Below are 25,596 nucleotides of genomic sequence, written 5' to 3'. Positions count from 1 at the left end.
TTTTCTTCCACACAGCTGTTCACTCTGTACAAATTGCAAATCCGCCCTACCATGGAATATTGTTCCCACATTTGGGGCAATGCCCCCCCCCCCTCAAAACCTCTCTCAGGCTTCTAGATTCCATTCAGAAGAGGGCAGTTAGGTTAATTAATAACTCATCCCTAACAGAGTCTCTCTACTTGCTGTCTCATAGATGTACTCTTTGCATACCCTTTCTACAGATACTTCCATGGGCATTTTTTTTTTTTGAATTGGCTTCTATAATTCCTGCTGTCTCTTTCAAAACAGTCCGAACACATGTCGCCAGCTGCCAACATCCATTTACTGTCCAACTTCAAACTCACAGAACAAACTTTTCCTCTTCCTCATTTATTCATTCAACTGCCGTTTTCTGGAACAACCTTCCTTCATACGTATTTTCTGAAAATTACTGTCTACAGAAGTTCAAGTCTAATGTCAACAAATATCTTCTTTCTTCTTCTCAACCTCCAACCCAAGCATGGTACTAAGTACTATAGGTTGTAATACCTCTCGTGTTTGGGGTTTTCATTAATAAAATATATATAAAAAAATAATTGGAAATGATTTTAACAACTGGAAAAGTTAGATTTTTCATTAAAGAACTTGGAGAGAATTTTGTTCAGTAATTTATACAGTGTATCAGACCAACTCCAGAGAGAAACAGATGCATTAACAACTTCTGTATCAAAACATAATTACACAGTGTAACTGATATGTTAATTGAAAGGCCTAAATGTGGAAATTTGTGTAATTTTAATTGTTAACTCTATTTTAAAAGCAACAATTTGCCCCTAATATGACAAATCATATTACAGAGGCTACATTCAGTACACTTAATTATTTTTTTACAAATAATGTTTCTGAATCCAATTTGGGATTCTGTTGCAAGTCGAAAGAAAACACTACAATTTAGATTTTATGATGTACAGAAAAAAAAACTAGTAATTATCAAAGCAAAAATGGAAATGAATATCTTTGAAGAAGAAAGAACTGGAACCTTTAGGTTACAAGGCAGAAAAAGAATGTTTATACATAATGAACCTGAATAATTCAAAAAATAAATTATGACAATTTTGGAAAACTGAACTCAGAGCACCACTCTCATAATTATTTATATAAATTTGTTATAACTGCGTAATCACTTGGAAGGTTCCAAACACCACTCTTCTGAGAAATTACATCTTGTTCTTGAGTAGTTGTGATTCCCTGGATAGTGGGTAGTATCCTCTTGTAGCATGAGTTGTATAAAATGACTTGGATGGGAGCTAGTTTTCGGTGTTGAGAAAGAATGTGCTATTTTATGATGTTAAGATGTAGAAGGATGAATGAGCTCTCCAAGGATATCCATTTTCTTGAGATGGCCATTGTGAACGATAGGCCTAACCAATCGGGCTGAAAGAGGTCTCAAATTGAAGATATATATCTTCCTAGGCATGCAGAAAAATGGGAAAATACAAAAATTTCAAATAGTTTTATTTTATGGAACAGGCCAGTTTTGTCTACTAGCACCTCCTACCTTAGCCCCGCTATGAAAAGCTATGCATCAGAATTGTTTGGATCTAGAAAGAATAACAGGAGAACGTAAAGGAAAACGGTTACTCTTACCGCATATAGATTTGACTCCATCCAATTCAACTTCGCCATTCTCATTTAAGAGACAGCAATCAGTTTCCTATTCAGTTGACTTTTGCGATGACTAAAAATAAAAGTAAAGGGCAAATGTTTGATAGAGTCAGAATTTCGCTTACTAACGCTGTATTTAGTCACGGCCAATTGTATGTAGCAATGGTCAGATCATTCCAGCATATTAAGATAAGGTTACTAGAAAGGCACAAGGATATAAGAAGTATTATAGGGACTGTACTACGTTTTGTACTTGCGAAATTGTTATGCAACGTGCACATTTTGAATATTCGGAAAGATGATGAAACCAAAGAAAATTTATAAGTTTCCTCAGATACAAGAAATAAGAAAGGATTCAACACGTACTGGCTTACCTGCTCATGACAAACACTGACTACATTTCTTTAGGACAGCTAAAGAAAAATTCTGCAACAGGTACAGCTAGTATCTTTTTATGCTCTTAATTTTGTCAGTTTTCGAGGAATGATGTCTTAAGGATTTAAGCTGAACTCTAGTTACTTTCCTTTAAGAACAGCTCCATCTATATTTTTATGTTGTATGTGACTTAACATTTGAGTTCCGTGCATAACTTACATGTTTCAACATGTGCTATATGTACTTATATTAAGATAAGTACTGGAAATTAAGCTATTGCTACTATTTATTAAGTGCTATAATAGTTAAAAACTAATGCTTGAAAATCTGATACAGTTGTCTGAATTTATTAATTAAAGTATATGAGCAAATACATGTAGTTATTCCAAGTGTTTCATAACTATAGAGACTGTTTACAGTGTTCTCCACAAAATCATTATTTATTTCTTATATCAAAGTAGAATCTCTGGTTCTTTGTTATTATTTCTCAAAAGATACTAGGTATTATTTTAAGTTTTTAATTACATCAGCATCTATATTTAGATATGGGCAAACATTCAGAAAACTGACCAGCCTACCAGAATGTCGTTCAATGTTCGTAAACCAAGTGACTGGAAACCTTTCTTCAGCAAAAGCTTTTGTAACCCAGGTTTAGCAAGCATTCAGGTACAAAAATTTTATTATTGTTTTTAAATCTATAATTTCAGTAGATATGCTTTAGATAATTATAATAAGGCTCAATTTTTATATTAGTATCAGCATAAGAGTTTGCTACTTCACTGTACTTATTGTATTGCAACTGATATACCAATGGAACTTTTTTATTTTGTAGCAGCATAAAACTGTATCTCACAATGTGCCAACTGATGTCCCTGCACATCCTTCATGACGGTATAATAGTTTTGCCACTTATTACTAAGAAGGGGGTACTTGTTTTAAACTCATTAATCATTAGAGCATTTCTTAAATGCTTCTTCAGTTAACCAATCTCAAGCAGAAAGAAAGAGTAGAGTTATTCCAAATATTTCATCCTATGTACTACACTGTGACTAGAACAATAGCAAGCACAATACATTCACCTTTATATTATCAATAACAACTTTTAACCCTTAAGGCCATCTATCTTGTCAGGCTCTGGCACCTTGGCATATACTATACAGTTATGCCAAATAAATTTAAAGTTATACGGATTAAAAAACTCAAAAGAGCCATATACATTATTTGTAATTGTACTTGCACATAATGAAAATAGCAGACTAACTTAATCTGCTTACTAATCCTGTATTTAGTCACGGCCAATTGTATGTAGCAATGTCTTAGGTCAGATCATTCCAGCATTTTAAGATAAGGTACTACAATGTAATTACTGTAAAATCATCTAGATCAGAGTTTTTCCATCTACAGGCTTGTTGGGCTTGCATGGCTCCTGAGACCCAGACCAATGTAATTACTGTAAGATAGTAAAAATTATTTGCATCTACTTATTCCTCTTCCTTGTTCATACTAAAAAGTGGGTTTCAAAAAATGTGCATAATAAGCCCCCAGACTACTTTTGCTTATAGCAGAATTATTATATTTGATATTATTTCATTGGTGGTTAGGTGAATTCAAGTTGCAGAAAGTTGTTTACAAATCCTGTAATATTTTATTCAAAAGTCCCTTGTTGTTGTTGTTTTGGTTTTTACGAGCATTAGCAACTAAGGCCATATTGCTCCGGGGATATGCGCTGGTCATTCCCTGACCTTTCCACATCCTCCGTATTTGGTGGTCACGGGCTCGAACCCCGGTCTAATCAAGAAGCGTGTGCTACGCACTGCTGCTCCTGCCCACCTGGCTACAGAGGTGCCATCCCTTGTTGTACCATGATAAAAAGCATGCAGTATATTAGTATAACAGTCGTTGGGGGCCCCAGTCTGAATAGTACCCATTAATTTTATTTTTATTTTATTTTTATTTTATTTTATTAATAACAAGATACACAACAGGTAACCATTAACAGTGTATCTGAGATCAGATCAATAAACATAATAACAATAATATGAAATCCAACAGGACGATAAACATTGATATAGATTCAAACAATAAAAGCATATGTACAAAAGAGGATTGTATTAAAATAAATAAATAAATAAATTAAGTTAAGTTACCGGTAAAACAAGTAATAATTAATCCGTTAGAGAATAGAAAAATAATATAACAAATAATAATAAACTACAATAATTAGATGTGAGCTAGTCACTTTGCAGTTTAAGTGAAGAGGCAAACTTGTGGATGGAGTTCATCAGTGATTGGGAGTTGTCAAAGAAGTCAATGAGAGAGTCATTTGCTGATTTGCTGATTCTGTTCAGTGGACTGAACTTCATTAAGTCCGTGTTGGCAGAGTCAAGGTGAAACGGTGTAAGGTTCCTGACTTGTCTACAAGGAGCATTGAAGTTTATTTTACTCAGGATATCAGATGCTTCGTAAATTCCAGTGATTACTTTGGCTAGAAGGGTGATGTCAGCAGTAACTCTTCTAGTGCACAGAGGCCTCAGATGAAAGTAATCGCACAGCGATTCATAATACACTGAGTGATAGAATAGAGGATTGCGGTACGTAAGGTAACGGACAAAGTTTTTTTGGACTGCTTCAATTTTGTTAGTTAAAGTCTTTGTGTGAGGATTCCAGATGGGTGAACTGAATTCAAGGATTGGCAGAACAATAGTTTTATAGAGGATAACCGCATATCTGTAGCTTTTGAACTTGTATGTGTTCCGTTTGATGAATCCCAGTGTTTTGAATGCTTTGCTGGTGATTTTAAGGACATGGGCATCGAATTTAGCACTGCTGGAGAAGAGAATCCCCAAGTCGTTAACTTGGTCACACCTTTCGATGATCACAGAGTTAATACTATACTCCGTATTCATTAGTTGTGGAGATCTGCAAGATGAGAAAGAGATTACTTTGCACTTCGAGGGGTTAGCAGACAAGCCATTCAGAGATAGCCACAGAGAGAATTTATTGAGAGCACATTGAAGCTGTTGAGAATTGGTAGTTTCCTTCACTGCTGAGTAGATCTTAAGATCATCTGCATAGAGAGCAACTTGAACATTGGAGGTGTACATGAAAGAAGGAAGATCATTTACGAAAACAATGAAGAGAAGAGGACCTAAGGGAGAGCCTTGTGGTACTCCGCTTAGTGATATAAAACAGTCTGAGTTCACTTGATCTATGATAACGCTCAAGGAGCGATGCGTAATATAGCTGCGTAGCCATGAGAGCAAAGGGTCACGGATACCATATAGCTTAAGTTTTTCCAGAAGTTGTTCGTGCGGGACTTTATCAAATGCCTTGGATATGTCTGTGTAGACTGCATCAACTTGTAGGTGGTTATCAAGAGCCTCCGAGGTGTATTGCCAGAAAGGAAGTAAATTTGTGACTACTGACTTGCCACTGCAGAAACCATGTTGATTCTGATCAATAAAAGGCTTGAAGAATTCGAAGAGATGTTTGTGCACTGCTGTGTCGAAGAGTTTAGCCAGGCTGTTTTGCAAGGTTATGGGTCTGTAATCGCATACGTCATTTTTATCACCTTTTTTGAAAATAGGAACTATATTGACCTGCTTAAAGTGCTTAAGATACTTCCCCAGCCTGAAAGACAGGTTGAAGATCCGCAGTATGAGGGGTTTCAATGTAGTGACAGTCCTTTTCCAAAATAAGCCTGGAATGTCATCTGGGCCTCTAGTATAGTCATTTCTCATGCTTTTTAATGCCGAATTTAAATCTTCATCAGTGATAAAGAGGTTAATGAGGATATCATCTTTAACAGGTGTGAAGTCAGGAAATGAGGCAGGTCTCAATGTATCATTTGTTTGAATTCTGGAAAAGTGTTTGGCAAACTCTTGAGCAATACTGAATTCGTCAGATAAGAGAATTCCATCTGCGTTACGGAGTTGTAACTTTCTACTGGTTATATTCTTATGCTTCATGAAATTCCAGAATGGTTTGATATCTCTGTGAGTAAGCAGACTATCCTGAACTGACTCTGTATACATGTTGTAGGAGTTTAATATGAGAGTTTTCACTTCTTTGCGGAGTTGGCTGAATATTTCATAGTATTGACTGTCACCTGTTTGCTTATACTTGTTTCTGTAGAATTCTTTGGATTTAATTTTACGTATTAGTTCACTGTTATACCAGTGCGGGTAGGTAGAGCGTGCGGTAAGATGGGATTGAGGAACAATGTCAGATATAACTGAATGGACACAGTTAATCAGGTTGTTGGTGAGCACATCGATGTCATCCATAGCGTCAGCGAGCTGCTTGTCTACATTTCTTAGAGCTAGGTTGAGCAGAGGCCAGTCAGCCTTTCTGAAATTGAAACGAGGAGTATGGGAGCTGCATTTGAAGTTATGAGAAGTCACTGTGATGTCAAAAGTAATTGGTGAATGATCCAAGTGAAATATGGGGTTGTCGGTGTGAACATCTATATGTGTAGAGGAAAATATTAGGTCGAGGTAGGCATTTTCTCTGGTTGGAAAGTTGCAAATTTGTTCCAGACCATAGCTGTGAAGCATATTAAATAGAACCCTAGTCTGCAGTGATGGAGAAGAAGATCCTAAATTGGCCATTTGACAGTTAAAGTCACCCAAAACCATTGCTATGTCGGCAGATTGAATTAGTGGGAAGATTGATTCCAGCGAGCTTTCTAAGTACTGGAGGTCTATATTAGTTAAGGGAGGTGGAAAATAAAGCAATACTATTAAAACTTTTAACTTGCCAAGATGAAGAAGGCAGTATACTGATTCAATATTTGTGAAATTTGATGCAGTTTCACAGAGTATATGGTTAGAGTGTATAATAGCTACTCCGCCTCCACAAGATCCTCTGTCTTTTCTATGGATTGTATATTGTCCATCTATAATCTCCTGATCATCAATATCAATGGAGAGCCAGGTTTCAGTGAGCAGGTAAATGTCGTAAATATGTGAGCCTTGGATTGCTCTGAAGTGGTTTAGGTACTAATTATACTCCTGCAATTCTGAAGATAAACACTGAACAGTAGGGATCTGGGGATTCTATGACGAGAGGAGAACGTAGCATGTGTAGATAGCGGGGTATCTGATTGCTATGCCGGTGGAGAGGAGATTTTGGACTCCCTTGATGGTCTGTCCGTGAAGCGTTTTACTAGAGCCCCTGATAAAAGGGATCTTAGATTCAGCACTTTTTCTGTTTGTGATGGAAGGCATGTTATTATAAAAGATGAGTAGGCGGGACATCGTGTCTTCAGAGAACGGACATCTACTCCGAAACCATATTCTTCTTTAATTAGGTTGATAAGATCTTCAGATTTAGTGGCGGGTCCAAGTCTAGAAAGAAAAATTCGGTCTTTTGTGGGAATAATTGTGATATTATACTTGTGTTTGAGTAACTGAGATTTTTCTGCAGTAGTTACATTCTGTGTTTGATGAGTTATGGCTGGAAGCTTGGAGAAAGTATCTTGAGATATAGATGCTGTAATATTTTCTGACGGTTTGTTCTGTTTTGATCTTTGGTGTGATATTTGAGACTGGCAATTAGAAACAGGTTTACTCGCTGTGGCGGCAGATCTACAGACAGGTTTGCAGACCTCATTAGATGTGGCATCCCTAATCACATCCCTATTCCTGCTTTTCTACATCCAGTCACAATTAATTATTGAAATAGCTTCCTTGGTTAAGCACAGTTTTTATTTACAAAATTATGCTACTTTTCTATTGAACGCTTCATCATTCATTTTCTCACTGAAGTCAGACTCAACTAGTTAGTAATTATCCACTCTTAGAAATGGCAATATTAGCATTAACAAAGGCACATGATGCAAGAAAGCAAGCTTATATAGCATCAGCCAAAAAAAAAAAAAAAAAATCTTTCTCATTTCACCCATCTACTAGCTCCAAATGTTTGTCTAGTTCTGCTTTGAATCAATTTCAGCTATCAACTTCTACGACAGATGGAAGTTTGTTCCAGCAATCAACCACTCGCTGGCTAAGGGCAAACTTCCGCACATCTATCATACAACTGTCTTTCCTCAATTTGAATTTATGCCCTCTCAGGCGATTATTCTGAGCAAGAGGAAGAATCCCATCGGCACTGAGCATGTTCAAACCATTCAAGGCCTTGTTCATACACCTTACACCTCATTCAGATCACCTCGCAGGTGCATTGTCTCCAGACACTGTATATTTGCAAAGCTTAATATCTTTCTTCATAAGAGCAACCCTTTGTTCCATTCACTAATCTTGTTGCCCTTCTCTGTACTTGTTCCAGCAGCTGTGCATCCTACTTAAAATGAGGCCTCCAGACCTGTATACAGTACTCAAGTTTTGGCCTGACCATTGCCTTATATAAGGGGATAATCACCTCCTTATCCCTGCTATAAAAATTCCTATATATCATTGACAAAACACCATGAGCTACTCTTGCAGACCATCTGCACTGTGCAAAAAACTTCATATCTGCCTGCACAATTACCTCCAGGTCCTTTTCATTCTCTACTACCGTCAGTGTAGTACCACACAGTTGATATGTTACTCTGGGGTTACTGCTTCCCATATGCAGTACTTTACATTTGTCAATGTTAAACTTCAGTTGCCACCTCTCAGCCCATCTGCTCAACTTTTCTAGATCCTGTTGCAGCAGCATACTGTCATTAACAATCCTGACAACCTTTGTATCATCTGCAAACTTGGACATTAAGCCTGATATACCATCATTAATAAATACAGAAAACAGCAATGGACACAACACTGAACCCTGGGGGACTCCACTGATAACATTAGTCCACGAAGAGCAGTGTCCATTAATTACCACTCTGTCTTCTCCCACTCAATCATCCCTTTATCTATAGCAGCATGCCTCCAATGCCACACTGCTCCAATATGTGCAACAATATCAAAAGCCTTTCTAAGATCAAAATTATACTCTGCATCCAGTTCCTTTATGACCACATCATAGAATCCAATCAAATTGGTCAGACAAGACTTCCCTTAACAAACCCATGCTGTGTCTGAGCTATAACTGAAGTCTTGTCTAGATAATCCTCTAACCAGTTCCTCCATTAATTTCCCTCAAACAGAAGTTAAACTAACAGGTCTATAATTACTTGTGTCACCCTTTGACTCTGTTTTGTGAATTGGGGTCACATTTGCACATCTCCAGTCCATGGGTTGAGTCCAAGGAAGCTCTCATAATTATGGCTAATGGTTTGCTTACTTCCTTTGCTGCCTCCTTTAGTATAACTGGATAGATCCCATCCACCCTAGGTGTCTTTCTTATTTTTTTATCTTCAACAATTTCTCCTCCACTTCGCTCTCAAGTTATTACAAAATCATCTAGCTCACTGCCGGAGTTTAATTCACTTCTAGCATTCCCCTTACTGAATAGCTCCTCATGTGTGAATGCAGATGCAAAATACTCATTTAGTTGATTAGCTACCTAAGCAGGATCATCAACAGTTGGACCAATCTTATTCATCCCCTTTCTTCTAGAGTTTACATAAGTAAAGAACTTTTTGCTGTTTTTCTTTGCATGCTTTGTCAAAGATTTCTCATAACCTGCCTTTGCCTGCCTAAGCTCCTTTGTGACTTGGTTACAGACCAGCTTATATCTATCATAGGCTTCCATTTCACCTGTTAATTTATATGTATCCCATGCAGTTTTCTTCTCTGTCACGTCTCATTAGTTCATCCGACAAAGGTTTTGGGCTAAACCTTGAACAATATTTCTTAGTTGGTATGAAAAGCCTAGTTGCTTCCCATTTTGAATTTGCTGTTGGTCCCACCGTATAGAATTTAAATACTTTCACAGACCAGCATAGTCACCTTTACGAAAGCAAAAACCCTTCCCTTTACTCCTGATGGTAATTACCTCTTTGGGTAAATCCCACTTCAGCACACTGTGGTCACTACTACCTAGTGGTTCCTTTATCTGCAGATTCCTAATACATGAAGAATCGCTACTGATAATCAGTTCAAGAGTATTACTCCCTCTAGTTGCCTCCCGAACATGCTGCTGTGGAAAATAATCATCCACAAAAGCCCTACAAATTCCAGTCAATATCCGGGAAATTAAAATCCCCCATTATAAGACACTGATTTACTGGTACTATTTCTCTGTACAATTGTTTATTATACTCATCAGAGTCATTAGGCCTATAACAGACTCCTACTCTCAATTTTTCTTCCCCAGTTCTTATGTCCCACCAAACTGACTCGACACTGCACTGTCCAGCCATATCGACTGACTGGATTTTATGTTTGGATTTTATGTTTCTTAACTAATAGCATAAACCCTCCTCCCTTCCTATCCTTCCCTGTACACATTGTACTCCCCAAATTCCTTATATCTGTGTGACAGATATAAGGAATCCCAACTCTGTCTCTGATATCCCAACAATATCTGCCTTTAATGTTTTGACCAACACCTCAAATTCATCAATTTGAGGTGTTGGCACTTCACTTGCCCAAAGAATCTTTTCCAAGAATAAGTTAATTTTTTGGTTTTCTGTACTGTCCGTTACTTTAGGCTAGAAAATTTTCTAATAAAGAGTCTTCTGCAATTTCATGCTTCATTCACCTAATTCACATTAGAAAATATTTTTCTTTACAGTTATATGACATAATTGGCTGAAATTAAATGTTTCTGAGGATGTATAGGAGCAGTATAACAAAATTGATGGCGCCTCCGTAGCCAGGTGAGAAGGAGCAGCAGTGCGTAGCACACGCTTCTTGATTTAGACCGGGGTTCGAGCCCGTCACCACCGGATGCGGAAAGGTCAGGGAATGACCACCGCATATCCCCGGAGCAATATGGCCTTAGTTGCTAATGCTCCTAAAAACCAAATAACAAACAAACAAACAAAATTGATCAATGTATATATCATTGGGGAAGGTGATGGTAGATCACCATCAGGTGATGTGTCATACCATACATGAATTTATTACTCTTCGATTTTCCCATTTAAAAGTGTATCAATGCTACATTTTATCAATAAAATGTAGTGTTAAGTATCAATACTTAACACTACATTACTCTGCAAATCCATAAAAACAAAAAAACTTAAGAGACAATTGCCTATGTCTAGAAAGGTAGAAAAAAATTTCAGTTTTTAATCACGAATTAACGGTTAGTGCTAAATCATTATTTTTGAGGATCATCTGTCAGGCAACCCAGTCACTATTGCCGTATTATTTCTGATTGCTGTGAGGAGGCATTATGATGGTATTTTTTAGAATAAATAAAAAAGAAGTGGAAACAGTGCAACATGCACATCGTCTAGGGGACAGAGAAATGCATTGTGGAGGTATTCTGAGCTATGTCTATCCATTGATAAACATTCCCCAAATGGATTGTATTGCAGATCTTGAAAGAACAGTAAGTTCAGAAAATTTTCTTCTTCTTGAGATCCCATTCCCTCATATGGCAATATGACTTTGATTTGTTGCTGAGAGGTCAAAACATACTCATGCCCCACACTAGAGCAGTAAAGCAACGGGCCAAGCAGTAGATCTTTGTTACCTTTCAACTGAACTAATAAGCTGCTGATGGTATTTGAATGTGTCCCACATTTTTAGGCTCAAGGAAGTGAAAGGTTACTGTACGAGAAAAACATAAGCAAGTAAAGCTATTTTTTTTTTTTTTAATAGACAGGATACCCTGTCTATGCCAGAGGTTTAAAAAATAATGTATGGGTCATGTGGTATGTAGTTTGTTGTGCCCATTGTTCATCCTGCCTGTTGGCTGCCGGGCCCCTACATTACCATACCTAGCTACTGGGCTGCCTGCCGGGTGTACCAAGAGACTGATTATACTCTGGCAGGTCCTGCCACTTACTTTCCAGGGATTTCGGTGGCTAGGACCTAAAATAAAGGTTGAAGCAATCGCAGTTGATTTAAGTAAAATTGCATTTAGAAAGCACTGCATGGGGTTTTACACCGAAAGAACTATTTCTAGAGAGCTTAAAAAGGTTGGGCAAAATTTGATGTGATTTAAATTTGGATATGTGGGGCAGTCGCTGTACAAGAGAAAGTGTTGGGGGGGGGAAATAGGAAGATGAGGGGTCAGATAGGAAGGTGACCCCCCCATTTTCAGTGGGGCATGCCCATGCCCCAACAGAATGAAAATATGGGGAGGGAAACCTCTCCTTCCCCTCTCCAGGAAAAACAGGTCCACACAAGGGAGTGCATTTTGGGTCACCAATAGGCCATATCACCTATTGTATCTCCACTGTAGTCCAAATGGTGGTGTCAGGTCAAGTGGTGTCACCACTGACTCAACGACAAGGTCTTGTCCTGGCAAGCCAGAGTCTGGGGTTCTGTAATTTTTATTATCGGGCCTTTGTCGTGCAGTGAATTGGAGTTTTCTTCTGTTTACTTTCAGGAGTGGGAAGTCTGAATTGGTGTTCAAACTGGGTATCACAGAGTGGGTGCTGCAGGATAGCTTCATACATTATGGTAAGTTTTATTTGTGTGTCACATCCTTGTTTGACCTTCTGCAGTCCTTCTAGTCAGGTTGCCTTTGGTGTATTGCTATCATTGTTTTCCTTCTGAAAAATAGATCCTGGACATATTGACTGAGTGCCATGTAGTCCTCTTGATTGTCTAACAGTCTGGGTTCTTGGTTGTCTGGTATATATTGGATTGCCATTATTAGTCGTAGGTTGTCATACAGATCGCAGTCGAACATTGAAGCTTAGCTTTAAACGGCCCTTGTCCTGCAAGGAGGTATTCCAACCTGGGTGAAACCACGCTGGCACCTTAGGGTAAAGCTTGGTGACAGTGGGGAGGAATCTTCTGGTCACTGCACCTTTTTCTATGTCACTCCATCTCCTCTGCCAAATCGGAAGGAGGAAGTGGTCAGTGATTCTTCTCTTTTCACAGTTGTGGTCATTAGTGATGTTAGTGGTGAAGTCATACATTGTAGCCGATGTGTTTCTAGCAAGATGGTAGAGCAGACTGCACTGGGTAGCTTCGAGGTCCAGGGGAAGAACCCCTGCCAAGACCTGGAGGGCAGCCGTGCTAGTCATTCTAGTTGCTCTCATCATGGTAAGGAGGATGGTCCTCTGAATGGTTTCGAGGATCCTTTTATTCACTTCTAGACCAGCCCATACGTGATGGCAGGGATGAAGAGAGCTTTGTAGTAGAGGGACAGGGTAGTACAGCTGAGTTTCCAGTCCCTGTGGGTGACTCTAGCGACGAGGGCCGCATATCTTCTTATCATTTGATTAATATATTCTAGGTGTGTCTTGAGATTTAATTTTCTGTACAGGATTAAGTCTAGCGTACCTTTAAGCAGCACCGATTTTGTCTTGTTGGGTACTAGTTTGAGCAAATGTAGCTTCTTTCAATGTAGCAGCTTTTGCAGATCATCATTTGCTTGCATTTCTAGGGAGGATCTGCTGTCATCCTCGATGGTCAAGACCAACTTATCTGCATAGGCCTGGGCCTCCACACCACCCAGATCCATGGTGAGGAAGTCATCTAAGACAAAGTTCCACAGGATCGGCCCCAGGATAGAACCCTGGAGGCAGCCTCTGAAGACTGTGTAAAGTGTAAAGTGTGTTTAGGGTCAAATGACACTAGGGGTTTCCCCCATCTCCGTGTTGCTTTCATTGTGGGTGAACCAGTTCGCTGGGAAATGCCAGAGATTTAAAAGTGTATGGATATTGTATATGTGTAGTGTCATGTACCGTTGTTCATCTGGTCATTTAGCCACTGGACCCCTACTGAGGCCCAGCATTGCCCCACTTTCGCCCCGTGGAGGCAGACCAGGAAACACCAGTAGACTAAGATTTACTCTGGCAGGTCCTGCCGCTTAATTTCCTGAGATTTCGGCGGCTAGGACCTAAAAAAAATAAATAAAATTTTTTTTTTGGTAAATTCGATGAGGAATAACTCTAAATTTTTGAAAAGCCGAGTGTATGGGCGAAAAACGTAATTTGGAGATGATTAAATCAATTCCGACATGTAGGGCATTCACTTGCGTATGTGCAGGTAGAGTGGGTGGGGAGACTGAAGCCTTGGGGGGAAAAGACAGAAGTATGGAGTCGAGAGAAGAGGCAACCCCAAGTCACAGTGGGGCATGCCCATGCCCCACCAGAAGGGAAAGTGGGAACGGCGTTTATAATGGTGTGGTAACTTGCACTGTTCTATCAGCCAGGTAATCCTTCATGCAATTGTAAAAGATTTAATGGAAGGTTGGCAGCTCTGAGTCTCGCCAAGACGCTTGGCCAGCAGAGGGTGTCGAATGCCCTTGCGAAATCCACTGCAATGACGAGGAAATATTTCCTTAGACAGTAGGTGGCACTAGAGAGTATTGCTTTGATTGTGGATTTGCCAGGAGTAAATCCGTATTGCTTTGTCATGTTTGGATTTACTTTATTATAATGCCTTGTGATTCTGGTATGTAGCAGCCTTTCGTATATTTTACTAAGGGTTGGTAGCAAGGCTATGGTATCTCCGGTGGCCTTGCTGACTTTTAAGGAGCAGCTTTAAATTTGCCTTTTTCCACCATAGTGGAAATTTACTTGCTTCCAGGCAACAACTGAATAGTTTTAGTAATAATTCCGGTATATGTTCCGTTGCTTCTTTTGCCGGTTCGATTAGTTCCAGTCCAGAGCATTTGTTTTTCGTACGGCTTGCTGCATCCTGAATTTCTTCTAAGGTGGAGGGGGGGGTTCTATTTGGTCATTATTATAGCAGTCAGTAGCTCCTGAAGGATGTTGTCCAGGATGTTCCCAATCGACTCCTTCCAGGTTATGGTTAGGTTTCCTTGTGCTGTTTTGGTGGCTGTCATGATTTCCCCCCCCCCCCCCGTGGAGAGTTTGCATATCCCCTGGGGTTGCTGTTTCCTGTCCCTTGTACCATCCTCTCCCATGATTCTCTTTTCTTTTTCTTTATCTGTTCAGTATAATGATTTCTAGCAATTCTATATTGGTTCCTGAGTTCAGTAACTTCTTGTTGTGGCCAAATCCTCCTAGCCCTCTAAAATTGTTTCCTTCTATGCTGTACTAATTTCCTCATTCGTGTATGCTCTGGAGTCCACAAGGATGTGGCCCCTGCAGCTTCAGTTATTATTTTTGTTACATCCTTCTGGTGTCATTCTGGGTTTTCACTCCCTGCCTGCTGTGCGTAGCGTCTCTCGGAAGGTGTCCCAGTTTGCCTGTCGAGGGCGAATCTATTTAGCATGTGCCTGTCAGGTTCCTTTCTAATGTGAAGGTTATTGTACGATGGTCCGGGGGTGTCTATGTTTCTTGTGACTAATGTTATGTCACTCTCTGCTTCCCATAAGGTGTTGCAGAAGGGTTGGTTTTTAACAACAAATATGGAGTTGGGCAGGTGCTCCTCAAGCCTTTGCCCATTTGTTGCACCCCTTCTTTTATCAACCGCAGGTCCCCCCGTGCGAGAGGGGGGAACCTGCAGTTGACATCTGTTCCCACTAGTATCTTGTGTCTGCTTAGTGCAGTTTGAAGATTCTCCAGGTATGTTATCACATAGCTGATTTATGCCCCTGGCCTGCAGAATTGTGGGATTTTTGTGACCGTAATGTGGGGGTCCTGATTATCACAGTTGCCTATGAGGTTTCATCTGTGTACTGCACAATTTTATTTTTAATAGGATATCCCCATACGGTTCCAATATTATGAGGATGTCGGCATTTTCCTCGTCAGCTTTTAGTCAGACCTGCTCCGCCATTGCCCGGGCACTCTGTGAATTGAGCTGGTGGAATGTGAAAACTCTGGAGTTGAATTGTTTATGGTATGTGGCCATAATCTGTTGGTAGGAGCTCTTGATTTTTTTGTATGTTGGACACCCAGCATCGCGGATGAAGTTTGAGTGCTGCAGTTTGTGCAGGTTGGTGCATCGGTTCTGTACTCATAGCTGCAGGTCAGCTCTCTCTGTGTAGGTGGTGTGGCCATATCTGCAGCAGCGAAAGCACTTTGGAATGAGTATATGTTCCTGGTATCTCAGGCTGCTCCATTCTATATAAATTCTGTTTTGAGTGCTTAAGATTTGCATTTGCAGATGGTGCCAGTTCCACCATCCAATTTATTCCCATCCCATTCTTTGCTTTTATTTTGAACTTTGGAAAAATCAGCTCGGAGGGTTCCAGCTCTGGGAAGTGGCTCTATAAGTTCTTTCTATAAATCTCCTTGGTTAATTGCTGTGGGTCCATGTCATACTCTACATCAAATATTAGTATAAATGGGCCTTTCTTTTTTGGTAATTCTGCCTTTAGCCCTAATGTGGTTATTTTCTCATTTGTTTTTATTTCTTCTATCCCCTTCTCGCTCTCAATCACAATCCCTGGGTTACTGGTTTTGCAGATATACTTTATCCTGGTGTTTTGAAAGTCTTCCTTCATATTGTTTGACTTTTTGTTTGATTTACTGTCCCCAGTAGGTCTCAATTTCACTATATTTGGTGTTTTCTGGTTTTTCTTCTCTCACTTGGGGTGTGCCTCACCGCTTGGGCATATTATGGGGTGCACTGTAGCTGTTTGCCGCCATCAGCAGTTTTATACACTTTTAGGGCTGCTCCACATTTGTTTGTAGGAGGATTGTTTCTAATTTGAAGGACTATGTCCACTCATAAGGTTGAAAAAATCCTGCTATTGTTATCTTTCATTATGTTTTCTAAAGTGGCAACGCAGGATCCGGGGGGGATTTCCCTTATTTTTGCTTTTCTGTGAATTTGCTTGGTTCCTGTCAGTTGATTGCTTCACTATTGCTCCTCATTTCTCGGTCTGGTTTCGTCCTGTTCTTCTGGTTTGTCCATGGAGGGTTTCACCACTCACTTGTCAGTAGATGTCTGGGAGCCCTCTGGCTGGTCTTGTTGACTGTCTGGCATCTCCTGCGGGTCTTGTGTTCCCATACCCAGAATTGGATAATGATGCCGAGATTTTTTTTTTTTTTTTTTTTTTATGCAGCAGGATGAAAGGTTCTGAGGGGCAGTTGCTTTGCTGCAGGGTGCAATGTTTAGTTCAGAGTCTCCTTTATAATTGTTGACCCCAGAGTTCGCCTAGTGGGAGGGGGGGAAGTCTTAACTCTAGATATGTTGAGCTTAGTTTAGCATTTGTCCTGGGGAGCCATTGGGAGCACGGCACTACGCATATTATTATTTATATATGTTCTCAATATCTTAAATGTAGTGAAATTAATAACTTCTATTAATCATATATTAAATCAAATAAATTTAGTACCCATAAATATTCTGGATATAGATATCTTGAGGTATAACTACCAACTGAGACTAACGGTCACTCAAACAGGGTTTGACTGCATGGTGTACACTGAGAACAAAGGCCTTTGTTTATTAAGCAGCATACTAAAATCAGACGAGGAACGCTAGTAAAATATCCAAAATTCATCATGAAAGTTATATATGGCTGTAGAACTGTTCAATTACTATAATTTAAATATAAATAATTTAAAACAGTAATCCAATAAATCATTTACGTGACCTCTAATGGAGTCTCTCGTGATAGAGACTCCATTAGAGAAGAGACCCTCACCAAGTTGTATTCTGAAATATCTAGAGGACCATCAACTTTGAAGGGTTGTCTGATATCTAGTCCACTGGCAATTTAGACTCAAAAGTTGCAAGCCCTATCTTGTTACACTTGGAAGAATGTCTATGACAAGCCTCAGGGACCAATGGTTTAATGGGATTCAGTAATAACTGCTTTGCTACCTGTGAATTTAAATGTTCCATCTGCACTTTTGCAATAAGTTACAAGTGATACATGTTTCTCTCTCTCAGACAGAAACATGTGGCTGTAAAACAATGGTGAGGTTGGAACTGGTTACCAGTATAATACAGAGGACATTAGGTCTGAAAATAAAGTAGGAACAATAACAATCCACTGCTTTTATTGTTACACCCAGAGAAATGAGTAGTAGGAATGGTGATCTAGAAGCAAAAAAGCATACACATTTGTAAATTGTAGGATTATTTTATTTTCAGCCACAGGATGTCATAAACTGATGCATTACAAAATCATGTTTTGCAGATGGCTTCTTCAGTGACTGTAAAATTAAAATATTAATAGGTAAACCAAATTTAAATTAATAATCTAAAAAAAGTTGTCAGAAATATTTAATAGAGTTTGTTCTTTTGTATGGTAAACTATTTCTAATGTCTGGTTACAGCTATATATGTTTGATTGGTTATGATTAAGTAAAGACCACCAGTATCTTCAGATTATTGACTGGGCTTGGCACACTCAGGGTCTTGAGCTGGATATCATCATTCTTCTTTTTCTTGGTGATTCCCTTCTACTTCTCTCTCAGGGTAATTCAGAATTTTTTTTTTTTTTTTTTTTTTTTTTTGCCTGCTAATAATATCTCATTTCCCCAATCATAAATGTCGCCTGTCCATAAGGCTGGGTCTGATTTCTGTTTTTTGACTCTCAACAACAATCTGTTTATTCTGCCCATTATAGGCTTGTTGCAAGAAGCCTAGATTAGTTTTTGTTCCTGAAAACCTGGTTATTAACTTGTTGAGAGTTATATAAATTGGATGTTGGTCTTATAATTCCAGAATGATACGAACATGGTCTGTTTTTTTCTTCACTTTCATACTCCTTATCTTCCGACTTTCCTTTATCGCTTGTATACTAGCATCCTTTTCAAGCTGCTTTTTTAATCACAGTTTAAAATTTCTTTTACTTTTATATACAGTCATTACTATAGGAATGGTAGTTAATGTATGCAAGTGTGTTACATTTCGGGTGTTTTACAAATAGTAATAATTCATGATTTATAATAAAATAAGTCAGTCCATCAGACTGTAACAAGTTTTCATGTTTCAAAGGTTCTTAAAATAAGGTTCTAAGCATTGAAGGAATATTTCTGTAGGAGGGAATGCTATGAAATCAGAACCATCTAAGATGTCAACAAAATATATGTTTAAAATTTAGTTGCACTTTCATTTATATCGATTTATGTAGGAAAGGGAACAAAGGCTGTGAAATCATAACTAGACCAACAGAATTTGCCCTCGATCCAACTTTTCATTCTAAAGTACTATGCAAAATATACTTTTTTTTATATGAATAGATTGATCTTAAAAGTTTTCCGTAAATCAACAAAACATAAATATGAAGTTGGTTGAAATTTAAGTAATATACAAACATCTGATAATATACTTCATTACTGAAATGTAATGCACTGCATTAAATTTCAGGCACGTTCTGTGATTAAGTGAAATGAAAAAGTAAATATAGTTTACATTCTTGAAATTAGCCATTCAGTTTAACTACAACTGTATAATATTTATTGCTTATGAGCCAAGACATTATAACCACCTAACTAATAGTGTGTTGGGCTGTTTGCACCTGGCAAGACACTGAAAGGCGCTGGCAAATGCTGCATTCCTGCACAATGCGGGAAAGAGTACAGTGCCGTGTAGGGTGAAACAGTGGGGATGAGAGGACCCAGTGGTAATCATAGTACTTCCATGCAGTTTAGCCCCCACCATCTAATACAATGTTCCATTATGGTGCAATATGGCCTGAGCAGCCCTTGCACCAAAAATAACAATAACCATCTAATACACTCATCCATCGGCAGGATTGAGCTGAAACCTTAATCCGTTAGACCAGGTAACTCTTTCCAGTGTTCAGGAACAGTGCTGACTTGCCGCTTAATGATGCAAGAAAGCAAGCTTATATAGCATCAGCCAATATGGATACATAAACAGGTTGCCTGTTTGCATGAGCATCCACTGGATGGTGTGCTTGGAAATGTTACTTTATGCATTTTGGTTGTAGTCTGCCATTAGCTGAGGGATCATGAGCCATCTGTTGTCCTGGGTAATTGGGATGGAGAGACCATACCAACTTTTTTGAGATGCTGCCCCCCACCTTCCTAGCATTACAAATCATTCCCTGTTCAAACTCTGTACAGGCTTGAATTGATAGGCCACTACCCATACATAACTCCTAGGTGCAGTAGGATGCATCCACTCATGGAAACAGGGGTGGTTATAATATTTTGGCTCATGAGTGTATATGTATCTCTTCACAAGTCTTACATAATGATACGTTCAAAGCATACACAGAGTGTCTAAAGATGTCAATACTACATTAAAACTACTTTTTTCGATACAAATTGTTTGGAGAGAAGAAATACTGTTAGATTTCTCTTGATTTTATTGAAATTTGAAATGGCTCAATAATTCTTTCTATATGAACCAAATGTAAAATTTCGTGAAAATCCATCCATTGAGAGTTGAATTGTTACACGTGGATGGACTTATGCTAATGCCAGATTTGCTCTAACTATAGGGGGACTCATAACAAGTTACCCATAAAGAATGCATCAAACACTGTATTTGGAATAGATGAAATTTTAATGTTTATCATTGGATATTATTCTTGCTGACTGCCTATTCATTTTGTGAGTAGATGAAACAGACTTTATTCTAGCTAGCTGTTTTGACATTCTTTATTTGGACAAAGCAGTTGACTCCATCCTTCGTGAGAGGTTTCAGTATAAGCTAAAACACGTTGGGATCACAGATGGTTACGATTAATGGTTTCTCTTTAGATTGGTCTAGCTTTAGAAGTTCAGTCTCCCAAGGATTTGTTTTGGAACCACCGTTGTGTCTTATTTTTATAAATGATATCAGCAAATAAATTGAGGCCATTATGTAAAGATCAGAAGAGTGGTTGATTATCAATGCTGCTTCAGAGATGGTCAGAAAAGTGGCAGCTGTGTTTTGATGCAGCAAAATGCAAAGTTATACACTTGGTAGAGAGAGAGAGAGAGAGAGAGAGAGAGAGAGAGAGAGAGAGAGAGAGAGAGAGAGGAGGACTTGGAAGTTAAGTACAGTCAAGCATGATGCTCTCTGAGCAGTTTAGATAGGAAGCAAGAGAGGCTCATGGTGTCCTATTGGTCATTTATGGCTTAAAAAAAGGCCCTTGAGCTTCTTGAAAGGGTCCAAATGCATGCAACCCACCCACTTGCTGCAAAAGGGCAACCAGGCACCTTAGAGGGGATAGTAAAATTAATGACTGAGGGCTAGGTCATAAATTCAAATTACTGGGAAAATTTAAAGGTCATTTGGATAGTTATCTGCATGAGGAGAGAAACAGGTTGTTTATTGATTTGATATATATATATTTTTTTTACCACTGCAGAAAGCCAATGACTTTCTTACAACCTTGTGGCTAATACTAAAACAAGACATTCCTCACAAGCAGTAACCATCTGAGTTTTTTTTAAACAGTGATGTCAGCTTTTTCATAAACTGGGTGCTTAATCTGTGACAGGATTTGAAACTGCTCAGCATTAGATATCACTGTGGTAGAAATTCAGGTTACACCAGATCTTACCATTTTCAAACATCTCAGAAAGACACTAGGATAATCTCAGAAAGACACTAGGATAACTTTAATGTATTCTATTTTCTTCCAGCCATCATCATTACTCTACTCAGCTGTGGATCCAGATTTAGTTCAGCAATTACAAAATGAAATAGAAGAAGCACTAAAGGAAAGTATTATGAGATGGCGAAGACACTTGAGAACATCATGGAATCGTTACTGCATTGAATCTCTTCGCAAGATACTTCCCAGGTACAGTAATTGGATAACATGTGTATATACGCTTTTTTTTTTTTTTTTTTTTGTGAGATTTTACTGGTCTTGCACTCCACCAGCAAATGCAAGGCTGTTTTTTTTTTTTCTTTTAAAAAAAATTATCCCAAACTCACTTTAGGCTTTCCTGGTGGCCAGAAACAACACATGCTTCTATATCATCCTGGTGTACAATGCAGAGCTGCCCTACATAGGAGGGGGCGCCTCCGTAGCCAGGTGGGAAGGAGCAGCAGTGCATAGCACATGCTTCTTGATTAGACCGGGGTTCGAGCCCGTCATCACCAAATACGGAGGATGCGGAAAGGTCAGGGAATGACCACCGCATATCCCGGAGCAATATGGCCTTAGTTGCTAATGCTCTTAAAAACCAAACAACAAAACCTACATAGGAGATAAAAACATGCCCATCTACCATATCCATTGTTTAATGTAGTAGAGTTAGGAAGAACACTATGCTGACATAGTGTTCACCTGTTTTAATGGGGAATTTTCTGCACACTACCTAATGCTAGAAAAAATGCTGTTGTTAAAGCAGTCCTTCATTCTGGAGAACAAAGTAATTGGAAAAGCCGATTATTTTAACACGAGAGGGCAGTTTCTAATTTTTTAAGAATCTTTTGAAAGTGAGACTTCAATCAATCACTGTACAAATATTTTTGCATGTGGATTTTTAAATATTTACAGTTCATTAACACTGTAATTACTTCATGTAACCACATGAAATAACAGACATTATATAAAAACATTATGGGAATCCTGTTGTCTCAAAACTTTACTAGACATGTTGGACAGACAACTTATGTGATCAAGACCCGCTAATATTCATAAAATCGGACAGATGCTATACTGTTGTGATTTTCTCTTGTAGAGAATCTGAGTTCTCATTTTGAATTTAAATCAAATCAAAAATAAAAGTGGGATTTTAAGCTGGGAAATCTCTTACCTGAGATATTTTCCAGGAATAACTACATCCACATAAGATGTAATCAGAATAGATGGAAATTTTCAAAGACCTGCTTAAAGGAAGGGGGGAAAACCTTGTAACAAGACAAAGGAATTCAAAATAGACTGGATGGAAAAATTTAGCTCTGAGTTGGTAGCTCACCACTTAGACACGTTACACTCCCCATCCTTTGAAAACATACATAGACCAATAATAATTTCAGAGGAGTGGGATCTAAAACAAATATCCTACAAGTTCAAATTTAATAACAAAATATAACAGCTCCATTCATGATCTCTACTAACACATATGGGTAGTGACACACCCATATTTCACCAGGTGGGAAGGAGCAGCAGTGCGTAGCACACGCTTCTTGATTAGACCGGGGTTCGAGCCTGTCACCGCCAAATACGGAGGATGCAGAAAGGTCAGGGAATGACCACCGCATATTCCCGGAGCAATATGGCCTTAGATGCTAATGCTCCTAAAAACAAAACAACAAAACACCCACATTTCTGAGTGGAAACTTTTATATTCTTTCCTCTAAATGACCTTTTAAGCTGTTCTAAATCTTTAGATTTTCAAATTCCCAAGCTATTAGTGAAATATGACAATGGAACGTGCCTAGGCTATATATACAGCCTTCAACCCTCCCCCCTTTTATTCCTTTGTCTTGTTGAAGATGGTATAGACAAAAAGCCTCATCAAGCTTCTGGTAATCTTCTTCCATTATACGCCATGGTAAAAGCTTATTTTTATTCCTTTGTCTTGTTGCAAGGTTTCCCCCTTTCCTTTAAGCAGGTCTTTGAAACAATTTCCATCTATTCTGATTACATCTTATGTGGATGCAATTATTTCTGGAAAATACCTCAGGAAAGAGATTTTCTGACTTTTGATTTGATTTAAATTCAAAATGAGGACTCAGAATCACAATAGTATAGCATCTGTCCAGTTTTACAAATATTAGTGGGTCTTGTTGTTGTTTGATTTTTAGGAGCATTGGCAGCTAAGGCCATATTGCTCCAGGGATATGCGGTGGTCATTCCCTGACCTTTCTGCATCCTCCATATTTGGTGGTTACGGGCTCGAACCCCAGTCTAATCAAGAAGCATGTGCTAAGCACTGCTGCTCCTGGCTACAGAGGTGCCCTAGCGGGTCTTGATCACATAAGTTGTCTATCCAACATGAAATAATAGAGACTAAATTGGCACTTCATATAGAATATTATTAGTGGCAGGAAAGCAAGCTTATACAGCATCAGCCAAAAAATTCCCCACATCAATTGTATCTCCTCCAATAGTGTGTGTGTGGGTGGGTCTTTCTTGAATATATTCATATTGAAAAGCATTTAAGGACAAGAGATGCAGCAACGTGGTAGTATGACTAACGTATAGGTTAGTGCAAATGCATCAGTTTTATTCGTAGACATCTACCAAAGTAGTTAAATTGGCATCTTTTTAATTTTATCTCATGTTGTGAATACCTTCACAATATAAGATTAATTAAAATGATGTAGTTAACTACTTTGGTTGATAGCTATGAATAAAACTGATGCATTTGCACTAACCTATATATTTATTCAAACTATCCACAACAACAGATGGATGTTTGTTCTAACAATGAACCACTGTTGACTAAAGTAAACTTCTGCACATCTATTTAAAGCCTTTCTTGGTAGGAACACCCCTTTGCCCAATTTTTCTAGCTCTTGTTGCATACCTGTCATACCTTCATTAATAAATACAGAAAATAGAAATGGACCCAGTACTGAACCCTGGGGGAATCCATTGAACCATCCCTTAATACCACAGTATCAAAATTTATTTTTTGTATTATAGTATCCAATCAGATTGGTCAGACAAGATTGCCCCTTAGCAAATCCATGCTGTGACTGCAGTCCACAGCTGCCTGCCTTTTTTATGTTTAGCTCCCTGTTAAGGTTTATCAAACTTCCACATCCCCTTTTACCACAGTATCAAAATTTATACAACAGTACCAATACCACAGTATCAAAATTTATTTTTTGTATTATAGTATCCAATCAGATTGGTCAGACAAGATTGCCCCTTAGCAAATCCATGCTGTGACTGCAGTCCACAGCTGCCTGCCTTTTTTATGTTTAGCTCCCTGTTAAGGTTTATCAAACTTCCACATCCCCTTTTAGTGTTTACGTAAGCGTAAAGGTCTTTTCATAGACATTTCATAATCTGCTTTTATGACTTGATTGTAGACTAGTTTATATCTACCATGATAATTTATGGTAGATATAAACCTGATAATTTATATGCATTTTTCTTCTCTGCCACGAGTCTCATCCATTTAGGACTAAGCCTGATTTTAGAATTTGCTGTTGGTAACATCGTCAATTGGTCCCCATCCCACTGTAGTCATCTCTTTACATAAATCCCACATTAGTACACAGTGGTCTTTTACCTCCAGATTTTTACATGAAGAAAGCAATCATCCAGTAAATCCATTGCTAGTGTGTGAGTGACTGGAATACTGTTTCTCTGTATAGATGTTTGTTATTCGCAACAGACTCACTCACATTTTTTTTTCTAATTAACATACCGCATAGCATTAACTAACTTGTTTTCTTTCCAATATGTATTTGAAAATAGATGATATTTTTGATCAGGAAAAGATAATCAATATGGAATATTCATAAATGTTACAATAATTATCCTTGTGTGTTGAGTGTAACAAAGGGCCATTTAATCAGAATGTCTCAACTTGTTGGCTTGTCACTCACTCAGCAGCACAACATTATGGAGACAACAAGAGAAAATTTGCTGTGACCATATTTATTTAAATATATCCTTTGACAGTGGTCAATGGAAAAAATTTTGCTTTTGAGGGGGTGATTACAATGAACTTTGACAATTTTTAATTTCTTTTCAAAATGAAGTAATCATAGAAGCTACTAAGAGATATTGTTCAAGAATTAGATGGAGTGATGAGACTAGTGTCAGAGAGAAAAAAAAAATCTATGGGATTATAAACTTATGAGGGAA

The 25,596-nt window shown here is 38.4% G+C and overlaps 1 protein-coding gene across 1 annotated transcript in view; it reads left to right on the top strand.

The window, feature by feature from the left end:
• Positions 1-25,596, top strand: part of Cc2d2a (Coiled-coil and C2 domain containing 2A) — a 422,612-nt gene that overhangs the window by 383,770 nt on the left and 13,246 nt on the right. Inside the window, exons 33-34 of the mRNA XM_090380928.1 lie at positions 2,563-2,685; positions 21,458-21,618. Coding sequence (XP_090237054.1) covers positions 2,563-2,685; positions 21,458-21,618 — 284 coding nt within the window. The remainder of the gene's footprint in view (positions 1-2,562; positions 2,686-21,457; positions 21,619-25,596) is intronic.

This window comes from Mastigoproctus giganteus, chromosome 9, assembly GCF_048544385.1.
Source record: "Mastigoproctus giganteus isolate SK-2022 chromosome 9, ASM4854438v1, whole genome shotgun sequence".
NCBI lineage: Eukaryota > Metazoa > Arthropoda > Arachnida > Uropygi > Thelyphonidae > Mastigoproctus > Mastigoproctus giganteus.
The sequence above is the reverse complement of the archived record's forward strand: the minus strand, read 5'-3'. Positions and strand labels throughout refer to the sequence as shown.